Source organism: Cuculus canorus, chromosome 1, assembly GCF_017976375.1.
Source record: "Cuculus canorus isolate bCucCan1 chromosome 1, bCucCan1.pri, whole genome shotgun sequence".
NCBI classification, from domain to species: domain Eukaryota; kingdom Metazoa; phylum Chordata; class Aves; order Cuculiformes; family Cuculidae; genus Cuculus; species Cuculus canorus.
Window position 1 is genome coordinate 119,040,036 of NC_071401.1, and position 27,553 is coordinate 119,067,588.

The 27,553-nt window shown below is 42.5% G+C and overlaps 1 protein-coding gene across 2 annotated transcripts in view; it reads right to left on the bottom strand.

Moving 5' to 3' along the window:
* Window positions 1-27,553, bottom strand: part of NME7 (NME/NM23 family member 7) — a 96,812-nt gene that overhangs the window by 6,742 nt on the left and 62,517 nt on the right. For both annotated transcript variants that reach the window (XM_054059868.1, XM_054059863.1), the window contains exon 11: window positions 10,798-10,905. In XM_054059868.1, the coding sequence (XP_053915843.1) occupies window positions 10,798-10,905 (108 nt within the window). The remainder of the gene's footprint in view (window positions 1-10,797; window positions 10,906-27,553) is intronic.

Below are 27,553 nucleotides of genomic sequence, written 5' to 3' on the forward strand. Positions count from 1 at the left end.
TAGCAACCATCAGAAGAAATTGCTGGCTGGGTAGAGCATATGGAATGATATAAAGTGAAAGGACCTGGCTCCCATCTTATATGAAGAACTACAACATGACAGCAACTACTGCTTTCCCAAGGATCTCAAGCACCTCGCTGAGTCACCAGGATCTCTGCCTCTGCACTTCATGCTTACCTTGAGGGATACTTGCCTGCTTCATAGCCAGGAGCTCTTGTGGAGTTCTTGTATGGTGCTCTTGAACCAATCAGCTTAGGGACAGACAAGATGCTAGGCGCACCACCACAGATGTTGACACAAGCTGCAAACATGTCCTGAACACTGGATAAAACCAGTGAAAAATGCCCCTGCTCCTAGCACCCAAAGTATCAAGTAAAGCCTGGTTTGTACGTGGCTTATACAAGCCACGAGCACTTTGGGAGCTCCTTGCAAATGCTGAGCTAAGGCTCTCCAGCCTACTCAGACAGCACTGAAAGTCTTGGTCCTGCTGCCAGATTAGAGCAACAGAGGAGGAAGTGGTCGTGGAGAGATAACAAGAATGTTTCCACCCACATCATGTATGTAATAGATGGAAGAAACAGGCAAATAAATAAAGTAGAAGACAGCCGGCATTTAAAGCTCTTCCCAAGCAAACAAGATGTTCTGCAAGGCAGCATTTGGCCAGGGGACCCAACAAGCTACACCTGGCAGCAAGGTAGAGGTTATGACAGATAAGACAGTAACACAACATCCTGAAAAAAACCAACCAAACAAATGCACCACCTGGTCCACAAGGAGCAAGTGGCCTTGCATGCACCCACCATCACAAGCCCCTATGTAGACTTTGACTCCCTGAGCCAACAAGAAACATCCCACCAAACTAATGCAGTGCAGTGCTCAGACTATGTTCTGAGTAATATCACTGAATCTAGAAAGCTCCATTCCCCTGTGGAATGTATCAGCATTAAGAGACCAAGAGCATTTTTCAGGTCTCAATAGCCCTCTGCGATTTCAACACTCCTGTTGAGCACTAAGGCATGTACCATCATGACAGAACTAGACTTTTGACACCTGAAAGACCAAGTTCCTATTTAATAGTTTAACTGCATAAGGCAGCTACCAGAGAAAGCCCACAGTTCCTGGTTTGTGGCTGCATAGTCTTGGCATACTGCCTCTCCCCACAGAACAGCAGTAACTGCTACTGACGCCAATACGGAAGGAAGCTGGCCCACTTTGCAACTCTGGACACTTAAGAAAACTGCCTCACGCTCAGAGACTTGCCTACTTGCAGATACATTTACAAAATATACTTGTAGATGTATCATTCCCTACCTAGATGTTAATGTGCTTAAGTTTAAGGAGGAAGAGGGAGAATCTGGCTTTTACTATACCCAGCATCCTTTCAGGTGACCACAGCCATCTTGTTCTAATTGGAAAGTCCTAGCACAAGATCATCTCGCCCAGTGCCTGAGCCCTCAGCAGTATCACAACACAACACCAATACCGGTATGACATCACACTTTCTATCATTAGTTATTATTACTACTTGTGAAAGAAGAAGTGGTTTCTGGAGCTTGATAAACTCTTAACTCAAGACAGCCCACAGTGTTAGCTTCTACGTGAGACAGGAAACCTTGTTCACAGTCTTCTATCTATAGTAACACACCTGACTTTGGTTTTTTCCCTCCCATGTTCCACATAAGTTTCGACATATGTATGCAGATAACTAACTTAAATTCTCCTTTCAATTACTGCTAGTTTCCAGTGGTCAGTCAAGGAGGTTGCACTGGTGAGGGAAGGACTAAACCCTGCACAGAAAGTACTGATATAGCTAATAATTTGCCTGTTTGACCTCTGAGAGAGAGGTGGGACATCCAGCTGGCTGAGCTCAAACATCAGACTCCACATAACATATTTGCATCACACAGCAGTGTGTGCTGCAGGACAGCAGTGCTTCTCTTACCCCAAAAAAGGTGCAGGACCCCTTGCTCAAGAAGTGAAAGGAGATTCTGGGCTTCTAGGTAACTGTGTAACTACAGTGTCCCCCTTTTGCTGTACAAGCTCTTCTGGGGGCTTTTTTCTGTTCTTTGCTGTAGTCATCATGCAGCTAAATTGTTGCCACGTGTCAGCTGGAGAAAGAAGGGTAAAGGAAAGAGAACCTGGACTTTTTGGTTCAATAAAAGAACATGCTGAGGGAACGAAAGAAGGCAGCAGCCTCAGAGACACAAACTGGGCCTCAGACGAGTTATCAAGAAGTGTCATGCCTTCCCTCTGCCTTGACCTCCCTACCACAAAATTACCTAGCTCAGCGCAACACGACCATGTGCCAAAAGCCAAGCCCTGTTTATTATGCAGGTTACCTTTGGGATCAGGTGAAACTTAAAGAGCTTTGAGAGCTGCTTGGTTCACACTCGTTAACTTCTCCTCTCTGGCACTTACAAACCTCAGACTTGGCAGAACAAGGGGGAAATGGACCTCGGATCTTACCCAGAAGTGGAAGCACAGAGCTCAACTATTTCACAACTCTGTTTGAACAAGTTTCTAGTTTAGTTTGCCTGTCTGGCCCATAAGTATAATAATTATACAACCTATGTTCAAACTTAGCCTGCAAGTGACTTAATAATACTATAATATTTTTTAGAAAGGAGAAATCCCCAACATGTCTTTAAAATCCAGTCCTCTATTATTGCTATTTTTTATTTTAATTTATCTTCAAACAGGCCTATGCAAAAAGATCACTTAATTCTCTCTAAATTATATATACTGCATCAGGAAATGTTTTGCTAACATCCTCTGATACACAAAACTCCCACCAAATACGATGAAGTTTTCCTGCACTCCGGATTGTTTCCAGCCTGTTCCCACCACTGTCGGATAAAAAGCCTCAGAAAGTTAAAATGGAAAAGCACTTGAATCATAATAACTACTATCTGACAGACCTCTCTAGAAATCATTTTGTACCAGGAGAAGCTGAAATTTCAAACTGACAGACAAAAATAGCTGCTGCTTGGGTGAAAACACGCAAAAAAACCCACCAAATCCAACCTCACCCAAAGCCTCCGTTTTTTTATATCTTTTCACTGGAGATGATTAAAAGCCCCTTACCCTGGATTATGCAGCTCAGTATGGGCCCCTAATAAAAGACTTCATTGCAAAATGGCCGTATGACTGGGTGAAACAATAGCTTCTTTATTAATATTTTAAAGACTCCTGAAGGAAATGCTGTGCAGCTGAACTGCCCTCAGTGAAAGGTTCATTGCCATGCTATGCACTTCTGCTGTGTAATGTTTTACAAGCTGTGCTGCCCTGTGAATGAGGAGAGTTAGTTCTCAGCTGGTAGAGGCGGCTTGCATAATTCCGGACAAGTTAATCGGTAATAGGCAATGCAGGAGACCTTTGTTCCGAGTGCGACATACACAAATTCCACACTAAGCACATTGACGCTTCTGGGAGTTACTCATTGACATGCTTTATTAAATTGCTTGGACTATACCTTGATGCACCAAAAAGATTAGTTTAACAGAGCTGCAACCCTCCAATGCCCTCTATCTTAAGCTGCTGCACTATAATCTCAACCCACGAGTCGCCTCACGACTGATACAAAAGCATTTCCAGGGTGAATGATAGCAAGCACCTCGCAGCACGCCCACATGTCGAGACAATAGCAGTGGGCAGACAAGAAGCAGCGAATGGAAAAACGCAAGTTGGCAGCCAGCAGAACGCTTCTGTAACAGAACTCTGTTCTTATGGAAATGGTCATGGGAAGCATTTGTCGTTTCCCCCCTACTGAAAGGCAAGTGTCCCTGTGTCCACAATGAACAGCTTGCTAAAACACCAACTTCCTCCCAGCCTCCCTGAGTAAAGACATAGGGAAAGAAGGCATAAGGCATGCTCCTCCTGGCTCTACTTGGAATGCCAGACCAAGGACAGCTGGCTTCTAGCAGGTGGAAGACATGCAGCACCAAAAGCCCAGGAGCAGCAACAGTTTTTAACACCTGTCAGAGCATTTGTTTAATACCAAGTCTAAGGAAAATGATGCTGGTTTTCATTGCCCACAGCACTTGATTGCACAAAACACATCTGCTGAACTGGCCAGTCCTGTCACTGCTTATTGTACGACCTCAGCTCCCACCTCCCCAAAGCTGGATCAGCCAGTTGAACTCACAGTGTCAGAACCTATGTGAGTCTCCATCTGCCAGACCACCATAGCTGATCTCTTCAGCCAGATACTACTCATTTGCTTAAATGCCTTAGAAAGAGTGAGCCAGTCTCACTAGCACAAGGCTGAGCAAGGGAAAGAAGAGCTACCAGCAGTACATTGCACAGTCTGCCAGTCTCCAGCCTCACTCTTTGAACACCCCTGCACAGCTGAAATTCAAAGAAGTGATAAGGAAAACAAAAACCTAACCATCATGACAGCCCTCTCAGAAGACAAACAAAACCCACTCTTCTTTGATAACAGCAAAATCATACCCCTTCAAGAAGCTATTTTCATGTCTGTGAATGCCGCAAATAGCTCTGAGGCGAGGGAGAAGGCCAGCAAATGATACTCAAGGAGGTCCTCTCTACTGCCTGGCTGGAAAGCTGCCCGCAATACTGAAAAGTGACGCATCCCCCTCCACAGTCCCAGTCCCCAAGAAAGAGCCTTCTGGCACCTGGCAGCTGTGCAGAGGCATGCACACAGCACCCTGAGGAGTCAGTGGAAAGAGCACCCATGGGGACACAACACTTTGTAGAAAGTTGGCACATCTTCCACTCCCACAAAAACTGGCTTAAAAATCCACCCACTTCCACAGTTTCACACATAGCCTAACAGACACGCAAAGGCACATGGTAAGCAATTGCCACGTTATCGTTCACTGGAGAATTAGCCACCTAATAACAGCATCTCCCTCAGCAACAGGAAGAACACTATTTCACCTACAACTCAAATTTCAGCCGTTCCACAGCAAATCCTTTTTGATACGTTTCCTCCTGAGGGCAGCATCCTCTCCCTCTCTGCGTAAGTACACACACATGTATTACTATTAAGCATTTTTTAATTATGCAAAGAAACGCCATAAGACAGACTGATTGCCCAAACACCACGGCATGGGAACATAAAGCCAGTGTGGATGGCTCAGACCCAGCAGGCTGCACCTCCAGTGGAGATACCTTTGAGGTTACCCCAGCCAGGTGCAGCCTATCATCTCTGGAGTGTTTTCCTGCAATACCAAAGTCCTTACGGAACTCCTCACAAAATGACCCCAAACCTTGAACTGCACAGTATGAGTAACAACTTAACAGGTAGAGTGTGCCAAACCCCAGAAGTACTGGTTTTGTTATAACTGCAGGTCTAGGCTACCAGTTTATTTAATGGTTGTAGATTATGTGGCTTCCTGCATAATCTGAAAGGTGTTCAGCCACCTGAGACCCATTGAACTGAGATGTGTGTACAGCACCACCTCCTGTAGGAAGTTTTACTCACTGTACTTCCAGTGATGTGAATAAGGCCTCCACTGACTGGTTTTTAATTTGCCTTCAGTCCTTCAGGGAGGCATGCAAGCTGTGAAATCTGGAGACCCAACACCTTGTATCAATTACTTCAATTAAAACTAGTCCAGGAATGACTAATTTCAAGGAAACTCATTCTGTCTAGAGAATGATGATTCATCAGATCCAATGGTTTGCAAGCATCTATTTCAACAAAATATTTATCAGAAATGTTCCTCATGCCAAAGACACCGAGAAACCAAATCACCTCTTACCACGTGTACATGAAAGACACATGAAAGCCCATCTCTAGCCTGTTAAATAGTGCACTTGCTTGGCTTATAAAACATGCATGTTCCAGTCCTTGCTCTACCTGACTCAGAAGGAATGTGGTTGCAGGTGAGTATTGCAATTCTTTGCTTGCTCCAAATAGCATCTGCTTTATACCAAATAGAAAAAAAAACTGATGAGAGGTAGAGCGGTACCTGCCTTGGATATGGGAGACAAATGCAAACCTCTGCTCTGAACAAATGCCCTACACATCAGTTGATCAATAAAACTAAGAAACTGCTGGCGCAGCCTTCGCTCGAGAAATCCCATCATCTCAGAAATATTCCATCTCTATCAGATTCCCTCCTCTACTTTCTCCTTTCTTTCCTGTCTTCATTAAAATGGGAAACCAATAGCAAGGCTGAGAAAACGGACTGTTCTGAGTTATTCCTGTTTATCCATTGTGACTTGTGAAAATACATTTTGTACTGATATGAGAAGACACAACTCTGTGAAATAAATAAAGAAGTGCCTGACCCAGTAAGTCAAAGCGCTCATATAAGAGGCTTCAGGGCAATATTCACTCTCCTCCTGTATCACTAAACTAGGAATAGAAGAAGCAGTTACAGCTTTACAACTGAAAATACACTTATTTTTCCATTGTGGCCAATGGTGGATTAGGCTCAATTGCATCTGCCCCCTCTCTTGAGCCAAAGTGAGTTATTCATTAATTCTGATATGCTTTAGTCACTGCCTAAAATGTGAAGTAGTTTGTAGAACAAAGACAGGAGTTAAGACTCAAACTGGTGGGAGCAAGTGCTGCTATTTGCTTTTGGGGTTTGTTTGTGAGTTTCTAAGATTAAAAGTGAACTTTCCTTTTTCAAAGTCCATAAAAAAAGGGTCTAAGAAAAAAAAGCACTGAATAACTTCTCCACTACATTAATATAAAGATAGTGTTCTTAAACTAGGTGCACAAGCTGACCCTTACTAGTTAATTAGTCCTTGCCATTCCTGAGACAGCGTTGTTCTCTCTCCTTTCCCCAAGTACTCCTTGGTCATGATTTTGGGGAGAAAGGTCACTTCCTTGTCTTTCCTAGTGACCATCAACTAAGTATGAACTACCAAAGTCACCTAGAGTTTGGCTATTAACTTTAGCAATCACTTGATCTAGCCCTCATCTACCTATCTCATCTCCTCCAAGTAGTCAAGGACATTGCTTCGTTTATGGACAATGAGACAGCAACAGCTATTGCAAACACTTTTCAAATTTCAGTTAGATCTTAAACTGATGAAAACGGCAGAGAAGGGTAAAAAAATTAGCCTTATCCAGCACTAAGGATACCTAACTGAGTCCTCAGGAAAGCACTGGTGTGTTCCCTTCAACAGGAACATGCCTTTCTTGTGCTTCCATAAATACTGTGCATGGAAGGCCCACGCTAGACAGTAAGTAAACCAGATATCTCCCCTTTTCACCTCCATTTTTTTCAGGAAGTTTAAAAGTCACAAAACCTATTAATAAACAGACCAGACTATTCAGCTTCCTATCCACAAAGTGGCAACAGCAGCAGTCCTTTTGAGCACCGTGTCTCTAAGGTCCTTTGGGCACCACTGACCTTGCAGAGGAGCACACTAAACACGTGTCGACAAAGGAGTCACAACTGTGGCAAGGACCTCTAATAACCTGCTTTAGGATTGACAGCATAAGTAGTCTGCATACCAGTCAACAGACACAGCTAAGGCTTTCTTTGTACAAACCCACTGGGCTCAATTCAAGCTCAGAGATACCGTGACTTCCACTCTGCAGCCCCGAGACCTGTAAGGAGAGGCTGTATTGGAAGTGGGAACTTCTGGAAAAGGATGATTCAGCCACTAAACGCGGTCAAGGTTATGTAGGAGCTCTGAATCAATGGCAGTAAATATCTTTATTCATGGTGCATCAGACTGGCTCTGCCTGCTTTTGGGCTGTAACACTTCCCTAAGGCGCCCCTCTCTGGCTCACCAGGAGTTTCAGAAAGCTTACATCACAGCTTCCTCCCTTCAGCTTCCTGGGTTTCAGTAGAGAAATTCAGCTATTTTCTGTCCTGGAAAAGAAACCAACCCAACAACAACCACCGCCAACCCAAAACCAAACCCAAACAAACAAGAACCCCAAATCAAACAAACAAACAAAAACCCCCACAAAACACCAAACCAAACCAACCAACCTGCCCTTCCAAAACCTATCAATGTATATGTAGTGGGAATTCAGCAGAAAAAAAGTGTTAGAAATTTTATGTTGGTATTTGTAAGAATAATTCTGCAGTTTGAATTCTAAAACGTGTTGCATTTAGTATTTTATTTTGGAGATAAGAAATAGAAATCAAAACATTTTAAAGTAGTATTTCAGAGCCAAAATTTGAAAAATAGCTTAGTCAACCTCAGATAAAATCAGCACCAGAGATAGAAATGAAACTCTGGAGTTCCTAGCTCTTGAGCCAGAATTGAGCTCCCAAACTTGACGCTCACCAGCAAAACAGGAGTGCAAGAATTTGCATATAGGCTGGTTTTTTTGAGCTATACTGGGTAATAATACAGCAAAGTATTAACACTGTACAAAAAAACTTCCACCTGAAGAAAGGAAAGAGACTGTTATGGATTAATTAATTTTCTTTTGGTTTTTAAAAAGGATTGTTTACCTTTGTAGTGTAAGCCTAGTAAGTCACATTTTTCTCTGAAATGTACTCCAGCCTCCTCTACTAATCAGCTGTCCTACAATGATAGCATAAAGCTGTCATAGGAAGAGCAGCATTGACATCTGAGCAGCAATAACCTCTCTTACCAGAACACGGACATAATGCACACAGGCTAAACTCATGCCGAAAGACGCAAGTTCCCCTGCTGCCTATGGACGAGGAGCTAACATAGCCAAGGCCATCCTCCTCAGTGACAAATGCCTTACCTATTTCTGAGTTCACCTCCTCTGAGGCTAAGAATAATTATTCTATTTAACTTAGCATATTAAAATACTCAGTTATCCATTAAATAACGAAACATCACTACTATTTACTGGGCAGTATATTTCCTAAAAATGTTGGTCTAGCTCATTTTTCTTCTATGCTTGTCTTGCATGCCACACAGTCCCTCTGCTCTAGCCCAGCAAGTACAGTTCTGTTACAGTTATTGGGGTGGCAGGGAAGGAAGATCTGGTTTCTGCTTGCCAGCAAACAAGACCTCCGCGACTGGAGTTGAGCTCCTCTCACAGAAAAGCTCACGGAGCTTCCCAAAGATGATCTCTGCATATACTGTGTCATTTCTTTTTCACCAGATGTGACAAGCCCCTGCACTTACACAAATCCAGAGGGGTTTCTGTTATTTTGGTTACCTAAGTTTTCAGGCAACTAAATGTCTTGCAGAACACATATCTAGAGATACTCTGAAAATCAAAGTTCTAGTACTAAAAAGGTTTCTATAGTTTACATTATAATATTTATTTGCCATACAATCAGAATGAAACATTCACTGCTTTATTGGCTCATTAAGTAGCATTGATCTATGTCCTTTACAACTGCTAGTTAACCCCAGACTGTTACAAAGAAACTACTGACAGATGAAGAGCCACATTTGGTGTACAGTCATACCCACTCCCTAAAAAAATCCAACCAATAAACAACCTAAAATTACCAGTCTGCAACAGGAACTGCAGAGTACATAGCCAGAGTAACAGTAGATCAAGAACTTAGCTTATAACTCAGCTGTGGGATTCAAAGGACAAACACAAGAAGTGGAGACTTTGGAGAGGGTCCCAGCCATCTCACTTATAGTAGCTGCAAACTCAATGTAAACAACCAGCAAAATGGAGTTAAAGCTGCTTTGCACCAGCATAAAGGAGACAAACTGTGGACATGAGAGAGAACAAATTCTCCTGAAGCACTAAAATGCTCTGCCAGTGTTGGTGAGATTCCCAGTTTTCCCTTGAGGTTACACCTTCTCTTTGCCACCACTGAGAAGCCACTACCGAGGGATTTTAGGCATGTGGTGACAAATATCTGTTTTTGTGTTTACATCTAGTCCTTTTGGGCAGAAACAAAGTTGTCAACTTTTAATGACAGCTTTGAAATAGTTTTAAAAGCTGCAACTTTGTTGACACTGCTATTCTCAGTTGAATTTCACTAGTCTGTTCCTTAAACTAGATGCAATTTCCTGGCAAACAGCATTTTAACCACAGATTCAATGTTATTTCATGAAGGGAGATGGTGACACAGTTGGCTTTTCCTCTCCCCTCAATGAAAACACTATTTTGGCAGTGCAAAAATATCCAGGCCACAAAAAAACTTGCTGCTCTATCATTCTGCTATGGTCTGACAGCACAGCACACAGGTACACACGTACCCAGTAAAACAGAAGCTCTGCACACTGGAAAAACATCTGCCTTGAAGCAGGGATCCATCCAAGACAAGCTTACACACCCCCTCAACTTCGAGTGAATACTTGTGTCTTTATAAACTCCCTTAGTTTAACAATTTCCCAGTTTATTGGACTTTAATGAAAGCGTATAAAGCCAAAATCAGATAATAATTAGTAAGTTAATATAAAAGTCAGGAAATACCAATTGACGCGCATAATTATAACTGCCCACAAATAAATCTAGACTCTATCTGGAGAACTTGAATCCCTACTGCCTGTAATATTCCAAGCCCCACACAAGCTCACCATAGAGACAATGCAGATCAGGAGTCATGGTTGCCATCCAAGAAAGGGCTAAAACTGTGTCCTTGCAGAAGTACTGTTGGATGCTGAGATCCAGTCACAACAATACATTCAGCCAAAGAGAAGACTCTTGAATTACATTTCATTAAATACTTCATCGTACTATATTTACTCAAGAAAACTGCATGAATTAATTCTTTACAGTATCAGAATTAATCTATTTAAATGCTCTTAATAAATTCTTTGCTTTTGTTTCTAGTTGATCACTGGTCTCCAACACAGCTACTCCATGGATGAAACACTTTAACGGCCTTAAAAAGTGTCAAGTATAGCTTTTCACTATTAAACTTCCTGTGATATAAAAGCATATATTTGCTTAGCAAGTCTTACCTCCAAAGGTCCATCTTCAGGTAGGTCTGTGCAGTGGACAGCATTCTGAACTTTATTCTTCCCAAAAAGAGCACGCAGAGTTCTAGGTCGGAGATGGCGGGCTATTTCCTATTGAACACAAGAAAACATGAAGATCTTTGTGAACCACACAGTTCTTTCATATTGTGGATGCAAGAGAAACTTATAAAGTAAAACATTATTGTGCTATTAATATATGTGTGGTACACTACAAAAGATGAAGAGGGAAATCTCAGCTTGCACTATACACATAAATAACTGCTGAGAAACCACGGCCAAGACTAAGAAAACCAACTACTTGAAACTGGGCCAATCAAGCCACCTCGGGTGGTTTGCAGGACCCTTCATATTACAGATGTACCTTCCTAGCACTTGTAATAATGCAATTAGCTCATGTAAAGAAAGTTGCAGCTCTCAATCACAGAATGTGCTGTCCTTGATGAGCAGACAAGCACACCACCTTGCAGACTTACTTCCCTAACACTGGCCTCTTTGCCTCAGAACCTGGTATCTGCGAAGCCCAGCTATTGAACAACTTCTCAGTCATTCCCTCTGCAGTGCTTCTCTGACACTGTGACTAGTGCCAACATCTCAGCCTCTCTGAGGATCATTCAAGTCCAAACTCCCTCTATATCTTTCTCTGTTGAAGTTGACATTTCATTACTCTCCTTCATCTACAATGCAAAATGCCTCCTTAGCCTCTCAGAGCGTTTCTCTCACTATAGCAGAGACTACTCAGATCCTGAGACAACATTCCTCCACCATCTCTTTGCAACAGTATAGCTCCCACCTCATACCACAGATGATTGCTTTTATTGGCTCTCCCCTCTGCCATGCCCTTCCTTTCAAAACACAATGCAGTCCTGCAGTACTTCTCTGCACTATCACCTTGCAGTGCTGTCTTTTAACCCCTTTCCTATGCCAACTGTGCTACACTTTGTTGGCCTCTCTAGCACCCTGGAGCTCTTCTTCAAGGCTATATCATTCACAGTGTACTTCCTTTTAAAATTAAGTGGTCATGGCATTAACCTAATTTTCCCTTCTTAAAATCCTTTGGACATTCTTCTGCGAGTTCCTCCTGGGCATTGCTGCCTCTGAGGGGACAGGCCAGTGATAAGCTCAGACCACAGCTACCAAATAAAATAGAGCAGAAGTATTTTTCCCTGTCAACAGGGCCTACGTCAGCCCCTTCTCTGAAAAGGCACCAGGTCTATTAGGGTGTTATCACTTTGGCAGTGGCCAGTGCAGTTCTACTGTGCCACACCCAGGTGTTTGTTTCAGTGTCACAGCTGGAGGTTACTGCCCCCACAACCGAGTCACCAGACTGGATCATCCAGGCATTTCCTAACTTTTGGTGTCAGTGGGTTCAGAGTGACTTCAGTAGCAGCTCTTGGCTGACCTGGAAAACTTTGCACACGTATAGATGGGAACTATTTGCACAACGCACACTCCCTTCTGGGACAGCAGCGAATGCGCTAAGCTAGTTCAAAAAGACCTCACAAAAGCATTATTTAACAATCATAGAATCATGGAATCATAGAATCCCTATGTTGGAAAAGACCTTTGAGATCATCAAGTCTAAATGTACCTGTCCACTACTAAACCGTATCTCTAAGCACTTCATCTACTGGTCTTTTAAATACCTCCAGGGATGATGACTCTATCACCTCCCTGGGCAGTCTGTGTCAGTGCTGATAACCCTTTCAGTGAAGACATTTTTCGTCATGTCCAATCTGAACCTCCCCTGGCACAGCTTGAAGCCATTCCCTCTTCTGTTCCCTGTCACTTGGAGAAGAGGCCAGCACCCATCTCACTACAACCTCCTTTCAGGCAGTTGTAGGCAGGTATAAGGTCTCCCTTCAGCCTCCTTTTCCTACGCTAAACAACCCCAGCTCTCTCAGTTGCTCCTCACAAGACTTGTTCTCCAGCCCCTTCACCAGCTCCGTTGCTCTTCTCTCGACACGCTCCAGAGCTTCAACATCCTTCTTGGAGTGAGGGGCCAGAACTGAACACAGTATTCGAGGTGCGGTCTCACCAGTGCTGAGTAGGAGAGCAGAATAACCTCCACAGGCCTGCTGGCCACGCCCTTTCTGATACAAGCCAAGATGCCATTGGCCCTCTTGGCCACCTGGGCGCACTGCTGGCTGATGTTCAGTTGGCTGTCAATCAACCCTAGGTCCTTCTCCTCCAGGCAATCCCCTCATCCAGATCACTGATAAAGATATAAAACAGGACTGGATCCAATACTGAGCCCTGGGGACACCATTTGTGACAGGACTCCAGCTGGATTTGACTCCATTTACCACCACTCTTTGGGCCTGACCACTCAGCCAGTTTTTAACAAAGCAGAGGATGTGCCTCTCCAGGCCAGTGGCAGCTAGTCTCTCAAGCAGAACATTGTGAGAAACAGTGCCAAATGCTTTACTGAAGTCCAGGTACAATATATCCCACAGCCTTTCCCTCATCCATTAAGCAGGTCACCTTGTCATAGAAGGAGATCAGGTTAATTTGGCAGGAACTGCCTTTCATAAACCCATGCTGACTGGGCCTGATCACCCGGTTGTCTTGTGTGTGCTGTGTGATGGCACTCAAAGATGATCAGCTCCATGACCCTCCCTCAGCACCAAAGTTAGATTGACAGGCCTGTAGATTCCTGGATCCTCCCTCCGGCCCTTTAGCTACTTTCCAGCTTCACCCATCTGTTGTGCCCCATTACTAAACTAAGACAATGGGACTGTAAGGGCAAGGTCTTCTCTTAGCCCAGCAAATCCCAGATATTTCCCTGTACTAACAACGAACACTTATTGTGATCTCTTACCTACTAACCTAGATCTCTTACCCACCCAGAAGACAATCAAACTGCTTTAATGCTTGGAGTGTGTCTAATGCAAAACGTGCTACAAGGGGAACTTTTAGTTTCCCCATTGTCACTGTGTGTACGTCACAGGTTATACAGGATCTTTTGATATGGATGTCAAGGATATTTGAATAAGATACACTCATCAGTAAACAAATTTTGCTTCAGAGGAAAGTTGAAGAATTTCACTTAAAAAAAAAAGTACTCCAAGGAAGGGGAAAAAACCCCATCCTCTACATGGTCCTCATTAAAGGCTTGTGATAATAAAATCTGCTGAGGAAACAAAGTCTAGTTAACTGTAGCTAGTTAACTGTAACTATATGACACTTTAATCTAGCCTTCCTTGAAATAACCAGCTGTTAGGAAGCTGGCAAGAGCACTAAGCTCTCCATTATTTTAAGGAAAGTTGGGGCATATTAGAAAAAATTATCATGGCTACAAAACTTTTTTGGAAATACTTCAGCAAGAAACAACTCAAATCTAAAAAGCTAAACCTTGGTATTTCCCATTCTGTTTAATTCCTCTCCATCAGACTCTTTTGCATCATCATCTGACAGGCACAATAATGCTTCTTATCAAACTTTCCCAAGCTTTCCCTTGGCCCATCTTCTCCACCAAACCCACTTTCTCCTCCCTTTAAAAGCAGCTACGATCTCCTGACTTAACATTTGTCTAAGCTCTCCTTTCTACTTCACAGCTTCACATAAGAAGGCCTCACGTTTCTTCTTCTCTTGGACTCATTCTCTCTTGCTAACAGTGGTGAAAGCTCTTACTGTTGCAGTACGCAATCTCCTGTCTTCCTTAATTTTTCAACACAGGTTGCTATGCATTCTGTCGCCCTCCTGAACTCATCAGCTATCTTGCCCAAAAAGGAACTCATTCTGTTCCACCTGGGATTGCATTAGAATCACAGAATTTTTTGTTGGAAAAGACCTTTAAGATCACTGAGTCCAACCATACCTGCCCACCACTAAACCATATCCTTCAGTACCTCCTCTACCCATCTTTTAAACACCTCCAGGGATGGTGACGCCACAACCTCCCTGGGCAGCCTCTGCCAGTGCCTGCAAACCCTTCCAGTGAAGAAATCTTTCCTGCTATCTAATCTGAACCTCCCCTGGCGCAGCTTGAGGCCATTTCCTCTCATCACTTGTTACATGGGAGAAGAGACCAACACCCACCTTGCTACAACCTCCTTTCAGGCAGTTGCAGACAGTTGATAAGGTCTCCTCTCAGCCTCCTTTTCTCTAAACTAAACAACCGTAGTTCCCTCAGCCTCTCATTAGACTTGTGCTCCAGCCCCTTCACCAGCTTTATTGCCCTCCTCTGGATACACTTCAATGCCTCAATGCCTTTCTTGTAGGAGGAGCCCCAAAAAAAGAATTAGATCAGAATTACACAAAGACAGGTCCCCCTGTCTTTATAGTGTTAGTGCCTCATTAATAAGCCTCTAAATAAGACTTTCTTGCAATTAGTTAATAAAGAAGATGAGAGGTGAAGCAGTCTCTGCTTATATTTACATAGTTAAGAAAGGACAGTAATTGTCAATCCTTAAGTTTTACTGCTCCATTGCTTTCTTAGTACACCAAGGAACCCTCAGGGAATAAGGCCTCTGTAAATGATGGAGATACAAAGAGCTGTATGGATCATATATAGGCATGCTTGTGTAGGTACAGCTGGAAATTCTGGGAACATTTTAGGGAGGTAAGAAGATAGCTCCTTACAGAACTTATTCCTCAGAGCAAGTACTAATATACACTCTTCTGCTCCATGACAGGAAGCTTGCCAGGCATTTTATTTATAGGGCCTTATCTGCAACAACAGGGAGATACAAATATAATAGCAGGGTTTGGGTTGGTTCCCCCACAGCACTTCATCCCCTTTCAAACCTCTTTTTCCTAAGCTCTCTGCTGAGTACAGTTCCTGGACTATGTGTTTTGCATACCGGTTTTCAAAACCTTTTTGAAGGGAGTTGAGATTGGGATGAAGGAGGAGTTAAGAGCAGCTACAGCTCTACCACATGCATGAGAGGGGAGTAACATGTGCATTGGAACTTCACGTGCATGTTGAAAAGAGGATGTTATGAACTTGCCCTTCACATGAAGAATACGCTGTCTGCAGCAAAATAAACCAGGGCTGCCATGCCAAATGGCTTCATCCTCTTTGGTCTTATCCAGCAGGCTATTTGATCACACCCTACAGGCTGGGCTTTGATCTATAGCTAGACCTTCGAAGATTCTTGTCCTATGCAAGATACAGGTGCATCTACTTCATGTTTGTCTCCATACAACTGTGCACAATGCAACACTGCCTTTATGAAGTACTTAGCACATGCTACAATCTTTTTTTCTATTTCTATACAAGTGAAGGTAAACAGAAATGTTATCAGTGCCAGTAATATGTCTAAATCATACTGAAAAAGCAAAGCTCATTACCTGATTTTCCTTCAAATGGCTTTTTTTTTCCTTGGGCTGAATGGGAAGTTATATAGAACAGTAACATATACTCAGCCAAAACTGCAGATTTCAAGAAAATTTGGCGTCTGCCCTGAATACTTAATGGTGTATCTAGAAAGGCTGAGAGGCTGCTGCTCTTAAACATTTCTGCATGCTTCGTTGTTGCTTAAGCGGCATTCAAGCAAAAGCCAAAAAGGCAACCACTGACACTGTGCGGCAAGCATTCCCTCCCTCCTCAATGTGAAACAGGACAAACTCTGAAGTGACCAAAAACATTCAAAGGAGCTTTTACAGCCAAAAACTTTGTTCTGCTTGAACATGAACTAGAACAAGGGAACTTTGAAAATTCATTACTGGCCCTCTTATGTGAAGCAGAATAACAATAAAACAGTTTGTGAACAAACCCTCTCCTACCCATAGTGTGCTCCTGGGACAGGATCATTCTTTCAGGTTTGCTTTCAGGCCAGCAGCACTCAGAAGACTTCTTGGGCTGCAAACTGCACAGTCCCCTCTAAGTAGTGTGACACCTTTTTTTCCTTCTCTATGCAAGTCCTGACTGCATCTGCTTCTTGCTTTCCTTAGCTTTTCTCATTCATCACCCTTTCTGAAGGCTTTATGTTCACTTGGTCTCCCTGCCTCTGCTTTCTCCACCTTGTACGCGTGAAGTTTTTTCTCCTGCAGTTCTCCATGTTTCACTGCTATCATGAAAGTGGTGGTCCCTGTTTCTCCTTGAGGGTGCCAACTGTTTCAGAAAGCACTAGCCAGCCTCAGGCAAACAAGCAAGTGCCTTTCTCCTTTTAAGGACAAGCTTCGCCCTTGTCAAGAGAACGGAACACACATTAACTGTGAACAAACAAAATAATGTAAATTCCACCACTCACATGGAATTTGTCTGGCTGAACTTTAGCCATCAGAAAGCTGACTGCCTTGTCTAAAGCCGACTACTTTGTCTAAGCAAGGCACCTGAACTTCCTCTGTAGTGAGTGGAGTGTGATAAGCAGGCAGATGGTGATAAGTCCTTTCGGGAAAAAAAAAAAAAAAAGATTCTTTTGCAGTACAAGAGCTGTGTAAGGAAGGTAGGGTAAGTGCCTCTCCCTTCTCTTCCCAACATGATAACTTTGCCATTGGCTTTTACTTTCATGGGATTTTAGCACGAGTCATATCCCACACTGATGGTTGCAGCAGGGAGCTGCAGAGTATACTCATTCCCGCACAAGCCATCAGCGAGAGGTAAAATGATAAAAGCAGCACAGCCTCTGTCATGCAGAATACAATACTAGACAAGCACCTCCTGTAATGCTTATTCAAGCTAAGAAACACCTTAACACTTTTTACCCTGGGAGCAACCTAGGCTGATCAGTCTGATATATCGTCCACAGACATTCCCATACAAAACCAAAAGCTTAACTGAATAAGACCTACGGTCACAGATGTTGTGTGTGATACCACAAGGACTAGCTTGCCTCAGCTTGCTTTGCATGTTTTGTTTGCAGGCCATACTCCTTCCAAACTCTAGTCAACTATTTTTGATGTGTGCGCTTCGCCCTTAGCTGCCTCAGCTCCGACATGGTCTATGTTCCCCAGTTTCACACAATTTGCTACTCCTGCATCAACTCAAGGCCCATTAAATCACCCCTAAATGCAGCGCTAAGCCTTCTGTCTGTATTACAGAGAGAAAAATCTACATAAGATGGTGCAGTTGCTACTGTAAGATCTTTAACTAGGGAATAGCACATTTTGCCCTGAAACCCAGGGCTGTCTGTTGAAAACTACTTCAGAAAGTTTCTACATACAAAAGCAGGTCTATGTTAAAAAGAATGTAATAGGTTTCCTTCAGCTTACATTTCACAAATCAAGACAAAACAGAAGACTCTTGTTGACAGAGTGACACATTTTCTCTGTCTTTGCGTTCCACATGAGCTGCAGCAACATCATGTACAAATATGGAGTCTATCAGCGGCCTTACACACACTTCCAGGGGAGTCAGTCTTATCAGAAAGTCTTTTTTACTTGCCACGTATCGCCAAAAATTAATCAAACCAACCACCCCCCAGCAAACACACGTGCAGGTACACACACACTAAACACCCCTCATCTTTTCATCTTTATCACAAAACAAATTAACTTACAGGTTCTCAAGAATCTGGGAAGGCTGCATTGAAAACCTTTATGACATTTGGCCTAATCTATCTCTTGAGCACCATGCGTTTCATCCAAACTGCAGGTTGTCTTCTCTTATTGGTAAAATATTTATTCCTCCAACCACTTACTGGCCATCCTGAGAAGTTTCTCATGTGTTTAACCGAGCCAGGTCTGTATGCATCCAGTCAGGTATTTGAAACGGCATGGCTGTAAAGGTACGTTCAGCAAATTAAATGATCGGATCCAGGCAACAGCAGCAAAATTTCATTTGCAAGGCTGTAAAAAGTGCATCTGATGCTCACTTCCTTCCAGAATCAGATACTTTTGCAACAGTAAAAAGAAAAAAAGATAATCCATCTGCTTTTCTGTTTATTTTAAAGTCAGCATACCTCTGAACTACTAGCCTGAGGCCCTGTATCTTTTGGAAGTTCTATTAACAGACCTAAAACTATGTTCCACGCTCCAGTCTTGGCAGTTTCTTTGGAAGCTCACAAGTCTGCAGAAGTTGTTATACTGTCTCCTTCTCACCCTTCATCCCCAGAGGCACTTTGATTCTCTCTGCTTTACTCCCACGGGTTCCCTACCACTCCTCCTCTCTGGCAGCCCAAAGGTGCTGCACCAGCTCTCCGCAGACTCTGCTGTGGGCAGCAAGCGTGGCACATTTGCCAGTCTGAGATAGCATTTTCACTGGTCTTGGCGCTTGTGGTGGATGCTTCATTCTAACAACTGTCTTGCTTAGAAACTTATTTACTGTTGTATTTGTGTGCCTATCTGCCATTGCCAATGGGCTGAATTTACATAAGAGCAAGCAGCCACACTTCAGAGTTAAGTGTAAACTAGATTGGATGGTGAAGTCTTAAGGATAACTGACATACCAAATGTAAGTTGGTCGCAAAAGAATAAAGACGAAATATCTATCTTTCCTGTTGTATTATCTGTGCAGTAAGGGGTATTCATGTTACTTGATAAGTTGCAAAAAGGAAGCAATTAACAACTAAAAAGCAACTAAACCCACAAGACATGAGAAAACACTGTATAACTGTAAATTTGACTATTAGTTACTTTACTTTAAGCTTTAAAGGTGAAGCACTTGTCTACTGATGCTTTTCCAGTACCTTTAAGGCACCCAGAACTTCACCCATTTATTAATTCACAATTATAACAAGGATAAAAAAAATACTGAGCTGCAAGGTATATTAGGGGATTTAATTCATTCATGTTAGTAACACATGAGACTGAGGGGAGACCTCATCACGGTCTACAGCTTCTTTAGAAGGGGAGAAGGAGGAGCAGGAGCTGATCTCTTCTTTATGGTGACCAGTGACAGAACCTGAGGGAATGACAGGAAGATGTGCCAGGGGAGGGTTAGGTTGGATATCAGGAAAAGGTTCTCTCACCCAGAGGGTGGTGGAGGACTGGAACAGCTCCTTTTCATTTGGAGCTTATCATGAAAGAGAACTTTCCCTACCACCCTGAGCCCTCAAACCTCTTCAACAGCAAGCTTTTCCTTGGAGACAGAGGTCCTGCCATCTTTTCCCCCACAGTTGTGAACAGCCCTGTTCTGATGGAAGAAACCACTCATTATTTGCTTTATAACTGTTTTTTAAAAGCCCCTGCTGTGTGCAGGACTAGCTGTACTAGTCAGTGCTCCTATACGCACCAAGAGACAGTTCCTGACCTTGAAAACTTGTATGAAGAGACACAAAGAACAGCAAATAGGAGTAGAATGGATCTCAGTTTTGGAGTGAGAAACCACTCCAAGACAGGGAGACAATAATTTCCCAGGGCACAAAGAAATACACATTTCAGAAGGATCATGAGTTCAATGTCTAGCTCTTAGCTCAGACCTTTTGAATCACAGGGCAGTTCTTCAACTATTCTCTCTCTCTCAGACTTAATACTGCTTTAATTCCTGTCTAGCACTCTGATGATAAGCCAGTCTGCAAAGCTCAGGCCATGCCAGGTCACCTAAGGGAACTTGAGAGCTGCCATGGAAACATGAAGAACTGCTGCTCACCCATATTTCACCCCAACCTCATTCTAGTCCTTTGATCTGGGAAGTCAAGAGATGCAGAGAAAGGGAAAGCTTCTTAGTAAGAGTATCCAAGAGAAGTACCATGTGCACATTGCACTCTAAGTGAAAGAAGCCGTGAAACTTTCTGGTCAGGTGGCCCTGCAGCAGAACTGAGACTGTCAGCACAAACCAAACAGACCAGCGAACGGCACCCCAAATTATTCAGCAGGTTCTCAGCATTTGAATTAGTCATTTTATATCCAGTTTTTAAAATGTCTTTGTTTAGTTAATAGTGTCCACAGACAAGGAGAGCAGTGGTACAGAATGAAAACTACTATTGTAGCTGTTCTCATGGCTGCCAGCAACTGCAGAGAGGATTAAATATTAATAATATTAAAAAATCAACAACACCCAACATCATCAGAAACGCCAAACCAAACTACCTACTTTTTTTTGTTACATAAAGGAAGGCTTAGGCCACAATATTTGTTTTCATCCACTCTGAAGCCTTCAATAACGCAGCTCGAGCAGAAAATAATTGCAGATACGCTCTGGCCACAGCATCTACTTCTTGCATTACTACAGTGGCATGCAAAGCACCCAGGGAATTCCAGCCTATACACACCCTGTGGCAATGCACTATACAAAGATTCTACCTATGCCACCTAGAAAGCCAACTGATCCCTTTTAGGGGAAGCCCACTTGAGAAACCAATAGATCTCCTTCCAGCATTGATCAGTTCCCCTCAGATCAATCTCATTTGTGTACCAATTTATCATCAAGAGTACATGACATGTTCAGTGATCAGCAGCTCCTTTTCTGTTTGGTTATTAATAGCTCTGCCACCAATTTATTAACCAAGCAGAGCCGGAACAAGCAGTCCTCTGGGTTAAGGGGAAAAAAAAAAAAAAAAAGTCATGCACATCCAATAACCCATTACTCATAAACTGCTGACTGAAAGATGTGAAACCTTTTGGGTCAGCTACAGCCAGCTTCATGATACTCCAGAACACATCATTATGGTTATATGGAAAATAAAGCACCCTCCTGCTCTTTTTCTACACATTTATAACTTCCTACTTTGCACGTTTTCAACAAGCACCTTTGTGTACTGACTCTTGCTAACTGTCTTCTATAATGCTCTAGAAAAAGCCCTTGCAGCCTGTTCTACCCAGTTCTACCTTGGTTTCTTATTCTTTCCTTAATATTTTTTCACTGGAGGAATCATCCATATTATTTTGTAACTTGAGATATACGTAACAGCACCACAAAACTACTGTGTTCCAACAAGAAGCCAGGAAGAATTCAAGTGAAAGGCAAGACTATCTATAGTCAAAAAAACCCTGGGTCAGGCACGTAAGCAAATGCTCTTCATCCATTGAGATCAAAGATTCTGCAAACACACAAGGTCACTGCAACCAGGATTTTAAAAAACAGGAGGACAAAAGAGTTGTTCAGTGCAGTAACAGTATAATTTTCTTTTTCAGACAGTGATCTCAGTAATTTTCATATCTTCTGGAAACTTCTGGAAAGCCCTTTTTCCAAAGAAGGACTGAGGTTGTAGAGAATTTGGTTTTCTTGCTTGCATGCTTCTTTTCAAGGATTAACTTTTATATATTCAAACCTGTCACTGTACAATGCAAAAGAGTGATTTGCTGTCTGCTGTAACCAAACAGAACACAAGAGAAGCAAAGAAGACAACCACACAGACCGAAATTAACTCACAACCATCTCATTTATATATTAATATACTAACGAATCTATTCTCAGAAACCTCAGCGGCTACAGCAGAACCATAATAGAACAGTCCAAAGGAGGAAAGAGGGAGGAAAAAACTCCACAACATCAAAATAAAAAGATAACCACTGAGGAAGGCAGATCTCCAGTGACCACAGCAGGAGACTACAACCAAAGAATTCTGATAACCAGCTCTGTACCTTTCTGACAAAGACTGTGTTTTCACAAGGCGAAAGAATACTTTGATTTTTAAAGTGTCAAAACTCTCCCATAAGCCATGTAAATCACGTTTTATTCCAGTGTAGCTGGGAGAAACAAGCCTAGAGAGAACCCTGTGATTACCTTTCATCAGCCTACCAGCATGAAATTACATTGCGTATTTGTCTATATAAGGTTGATATCACACAATCATCTGATACGTTAGAAGCTTACCTATTTTTCTACAGGAGCTGGAAACAAAACTTTTCTCCTTAACCTATCTAAGACACGTAATCAGAGCTACAATAACGGTATTAACTAGCGTTATTTAAAAAAACAAGCCAAGCAAGTGCTAAAAGAAACTGGGCAAGCAAGTGCTTTTAAAAATTTAAACTTTGTGTGGCCAACTCTTAAATAAAATATGATCCATCTATATGAGATACTAAATCTGGAACACCACTTTCTAAAACTTGGCATATATTCAAAGCTTGGAGACAACCTACCAGGAAGATGCAAAACAAACAGTATATGGAAACATTGATTTTGAAAAACAAGGCATGCAGATGGACAGTTATAACCACAACCTAGAGCAATCTGGAAAACTCCACCTCCTCAAGGCTGAATAGACAAATTTATGTAACTCACAGCATTTATAAGAGTCTTGTGTTCATCATAGTTGCTTAAAATAGCACTTTTAAAATAACATCCGCCTACTACTTTGGGATGTACTTGGTCTGAGTGCAAAGGGAGCATTTATGATCCCTAAGACAGGCTTTCAGGCTTCTTTCACACCTACCCCTAAATACAATTAGGCCTTGAGATTCCAGATTAGACTAAATGTCTTCATGTGCCTGCAGAGCTCAGCAGTACGAAGCCCTTGACCAAGACACTGAGTTTTCTTGAAAAGCAAGAACTCTAAATGTGGCTCAAACCCTTACAAAAATCATAGAATCATAGAATCACTTGGTTGGAAAAGACCTTTGAGGTCATCAGGTCCAACTTTCTGCTACTAGACCATATCCCTTAGCACTTCATCTAGCCGTCTTTTAAATACCTCCAGGGATGGTGAATCTACTATCTCCCTGGGCAGCCTGCGCCAGTGCCAAATAACCTTTTCAGTGAAGAAATTTTTCCTCATGTCTAATCTGAACCTCCCCTAGTGCAGCTTGAGACTAGCCCTATGATGTTTCACAGGGAAAGGCTTAAAAATCTAGCTCCAGGATACCCTGGCACATTATTTGTTCTATGGAGTAGATAGGAGGTCTCTACAGCAGCACAGCAAGTCAAGAAAGACCAGTAACCAGCACTGTTAATGCCTTGTGGCACATCCCTGCTTTCCTTCAGTCTCCGGGCTCACGTTGAGCTTGTTTCCTCCTGCTAAAACAAGGCAACCTATTCCAGCCTGGAACAAGGCATGAGGGACCCAGGAAGAACAAGTTCAAAGCCAGAGAGAGCCCGACACAATGGAAAGACAGGAACATGGGTGAGAAACCTGAGGCTACCGAAGTTGATGCTGCTTTCCAGGAAGGAAGTATCACAGTGACATGTGGCAGAGGAAACTACGGAATCCCCCTATATAGGCAAGAGGAGCTTTGATAGCCAACTGAGAAAAAACCCCAACATTGCAGCAATCGGAAACAAATGTACTCCAGTGTCTGTCCTCTCCCAGAAGTCCACAGCACCTCTCTAGAGGATGAAAGCAGCAGAATCCTCCAGCACTCCAGCATCAAGCTTCTGTGGTGCTGGCAGGTTTGACATCAGACAATGCAATATCTTTTATTATCTGCTTTACCAAATGACCGTAAATTCTGACCCTGAATCTAAGTTCAGCGACCCCTCGTCTAAGATTTATTTAGGCACTACTGACATGTTCAAGTCTGGTAGCTCTGGAGCCTCAGAAAAGGAGTGGCAGATAAAAGGTTTTTTTCAAACTGTGACCTTGCCAACATGTCTCAATCACACTGGATTTAAAGCAGAGCTTAGTCCTGAGGACTGTCAGCATTCAGTCTCCTGACATTGACTACCAGTCACTGCTAATAACAACAATTTTCAACACGTGCACCTACCCATCAAGAATCAATGTGAGTCTACAAACTCCAGTTCCACATGACACTGAACAGCCATCATATGACAGCAACCTTCAGGTAATAACAAGTTACATTTAAAGCAAGCCACTTACAAGCAAGAGGCTCCTCCACCATTATTAGTGCTCTGATTTTTGTTTTAATCTCCCCACAAAGACATATTTTAGTGAGGCTGAAGTCTCTCTTCCTACTAAATGACACTGTCACCTGCAAACGGTGGCTTGGAGAAGACAGTATGGAAGACACAGAGCTGTAAGCAGGTCACCTCAAAATTGTAACCAGATCATGCATACATGCCAATACAAAGAACATAACACACACACATGATTAAAGTAAACAGGAGCAGCAGGGGTAGGGTGTCAGGGGCTGGCAGAGCTCTGCAATACCCATTCAGAAGCAGGAAAAGCACATCGGGAGAACTTACTGTGAACACTGAATTCATGCCTGTACAAGTTAATTACTGGATTCTTGACTCAGCTGCTCCCAGGGCTACACACAGCTTTGACAAGAACAGATAGGACGTTGATGTATCAGTCTTGCTCCTGGTGCCCTCAGTGCAGACTCCACCCGTTTTAAACCAGAGAAAGCAACTCACTGCTACAGTTGTGGTGTTTGGCATCCACAGACACAGGCTTGTCTCCGACAACAAAGTATAATGCTTTAGGAGGTAAATTTCAAACCATACACCAACATACTCACAGTCTAAAGCGACGGTGGCAACTCGCGGTTACAGTCACATTATAGCTGTGGGACACTAGAGCACAGCTGTCTTAACGCTTCCTTTCTCCTAGCTCCAGCTTTCACAAGCTCCCTGCCCATGCACAGATGGGTGACATAGCAGGAGAATTTCTGAACCCACTGAGACTTCGGGCTCTATGAACCAGCTTTGTCAGCTCAGCAAAAGGGGGCTGCACTGGAGAGATGAATCTTCCTCCACAGACACTTAATTCAGTCAAAAATGATGCTATCCTCCAACAAAGAGGCCTTAGCGCTGGCTGGAACACATTTTCATTAGACCTGCAGAGGCTGATGTGGGAGTTAAAAACTGAAAGGACAGAGTCAGATGACTGACCCTAAATAACATTTAAGCAATTCAATCATGTCTTTCCCATTGTAGGCTTACACAGCAGGATATCGTAACCGTTATTGATCACTCTGTTTACTACTCTAGCTGATAATGGTCTGGCCCTGAATGAAAATTCTTATTATTATTACATGACTCAGGCTTATCTGAGCAGCTAATCAGTTATATGAAAATCTTCTTCATCAAAGAATTAGTTTAATAAAACTTATTTCTCTTGAAACATATTATGTACTTCACTGTCAACACTCTGACCAAGGCTCACCAGGCTACAGGAAGAATCCACATTGAAATAGCTACGAAGGTATTACCAGAAAATGAATACTGGGGAGCTCAAAAATAGTATTTTATATTTCTTTATATCTTCCACTGAACTAATTTTTATGTGCTGTAATATGAAAACATGCTGCTAATGTAGTTCTAGGAATGAACATGAACATTTCTGACCTTACGTGTAGGTATTTTTCAGTACTAGAGGTTCAAAGGAGGTCCATACAAACAAAAGTCTTATAGCAACAGTGCGCTTCGGCTCATGCCGTTGTGCCTATTTAACTGATGTGATAACTGAGGCAGAAACATATTGAACTCTTTGTCCAAGGTCACACACTGAGGTCAGGAATAGAGCTAAAGCACCCTCCAAGCTCTTTCAGTTCGCCACTTTGGTTTACACCATCTAATCTCCCTTTTAGCTCTTCGGCATTGATGCAAAAGCACAGAAGACTGATAGTACACTGTTAGCCTTAAAATTGCAAATCCTCAATGTGAAACCAATGCAGGTTAGGATCTAAAGCAAGTACACAAAAATTCCTTTTTGGCCTCTGGAGGCAGAAATATTGCAGCATGTCCTATCACTTTAATAATATCTTATGGCAGAAGGCACTTGAGTCACTTTTAGTGTATGGCCAACCCTAACTAAAAGCTCTTAGGACTACTAAAAGTTATGCAATCTGCCAGGAACATGTAGCTGACGTACACCTCTGAAGTCATGTTATAACTAACCTCTTCACTTGTGTAAGAAGAGGGTTCATAAAAAAGGTAAATCCAAAAGCAATACAACTAATTTCTACACCACTTTACAAGTGTCTTGTGAATACTACGTAATCATCTCAACAATTCCATGACAAAATGCTACCAGCAGCTATTGCAACACAGAAGCCGCATGAAGATGTGAAAATTGTAGGTATAGCTTCAGACCCAAGTAACAACAAAAGGCTTCCAAGCGCTCCAGAGGCAAAAAAATACACAAACTCCAATCGAATGAAATATCAATGCCAGCAAGCTCAAACACTGATAAGATTCCCTGGCCACCACTCCCCTGTTCCAAGGTCTTCCATTATAGCCTTTTCTTCCTGATACACGTGAAACAATGTCAAATCAATGCAGAACAGTTTGCAGGTTTTTTTCTCACTGCACTTAAATAAAACAGCTTTCTTGATAGTACACACTGTGCTGCATTTACCCTCCAAGCACTTTCAGTTCTTTACAATGAAGAAACAGTTTCTTTTCTGTTGATTTGCAGGTAGCAACTCTTATTTCTAAGTGCAACTGAGTAATGAAAAGTCAAAACTGTTGTGTTCTGTATTAATCTGGTTTAATTACAATGTAACTCCTCCTCCTAGATTTCTAGAGCAGTTACCTCTTTCCCATAAGTATATTTTTTTCTCTCCATGTCAGAGCAGTACCAGTACAGAGTGAAAAAAAGCACACAACATGAAAAGTATGACTTAACAACTTGCACGAAAAGATTTTATAGTATTATTTTGTAAAAGGGCTTAAATAATTCAGACATACCATGAAAAATCAGTGGAATCCAAAGTCATTTCAGAAACCCCATTCCTCTTTGAAATTTAAATATCCAAATGGAAGCACTCAGCTACTCATAATATCTCAATGTCAGATCTGTCAGTTTTGGGCAGATAGTAGAGGTGGGAGCTTCCTCTCCTTGAAAACCTAGGGTCTTGAGTGGAATTCAGAGATTGTTTTCAAACAGTCCTTATTAACACTGTAAAGAAAGAGTATTTTCAAGATGGGCATCAGAATGGCTGCTGGCCTTTTATAGGGGCACTGCAGCAAGAAGTAGAGTGTAAACACCTGTTCGTTAGAGTAGATGTGGAGATAGCCCTACGTTAGTCACAGAGGCATTCCAGGACAGACAGAGCAGAGTGACAC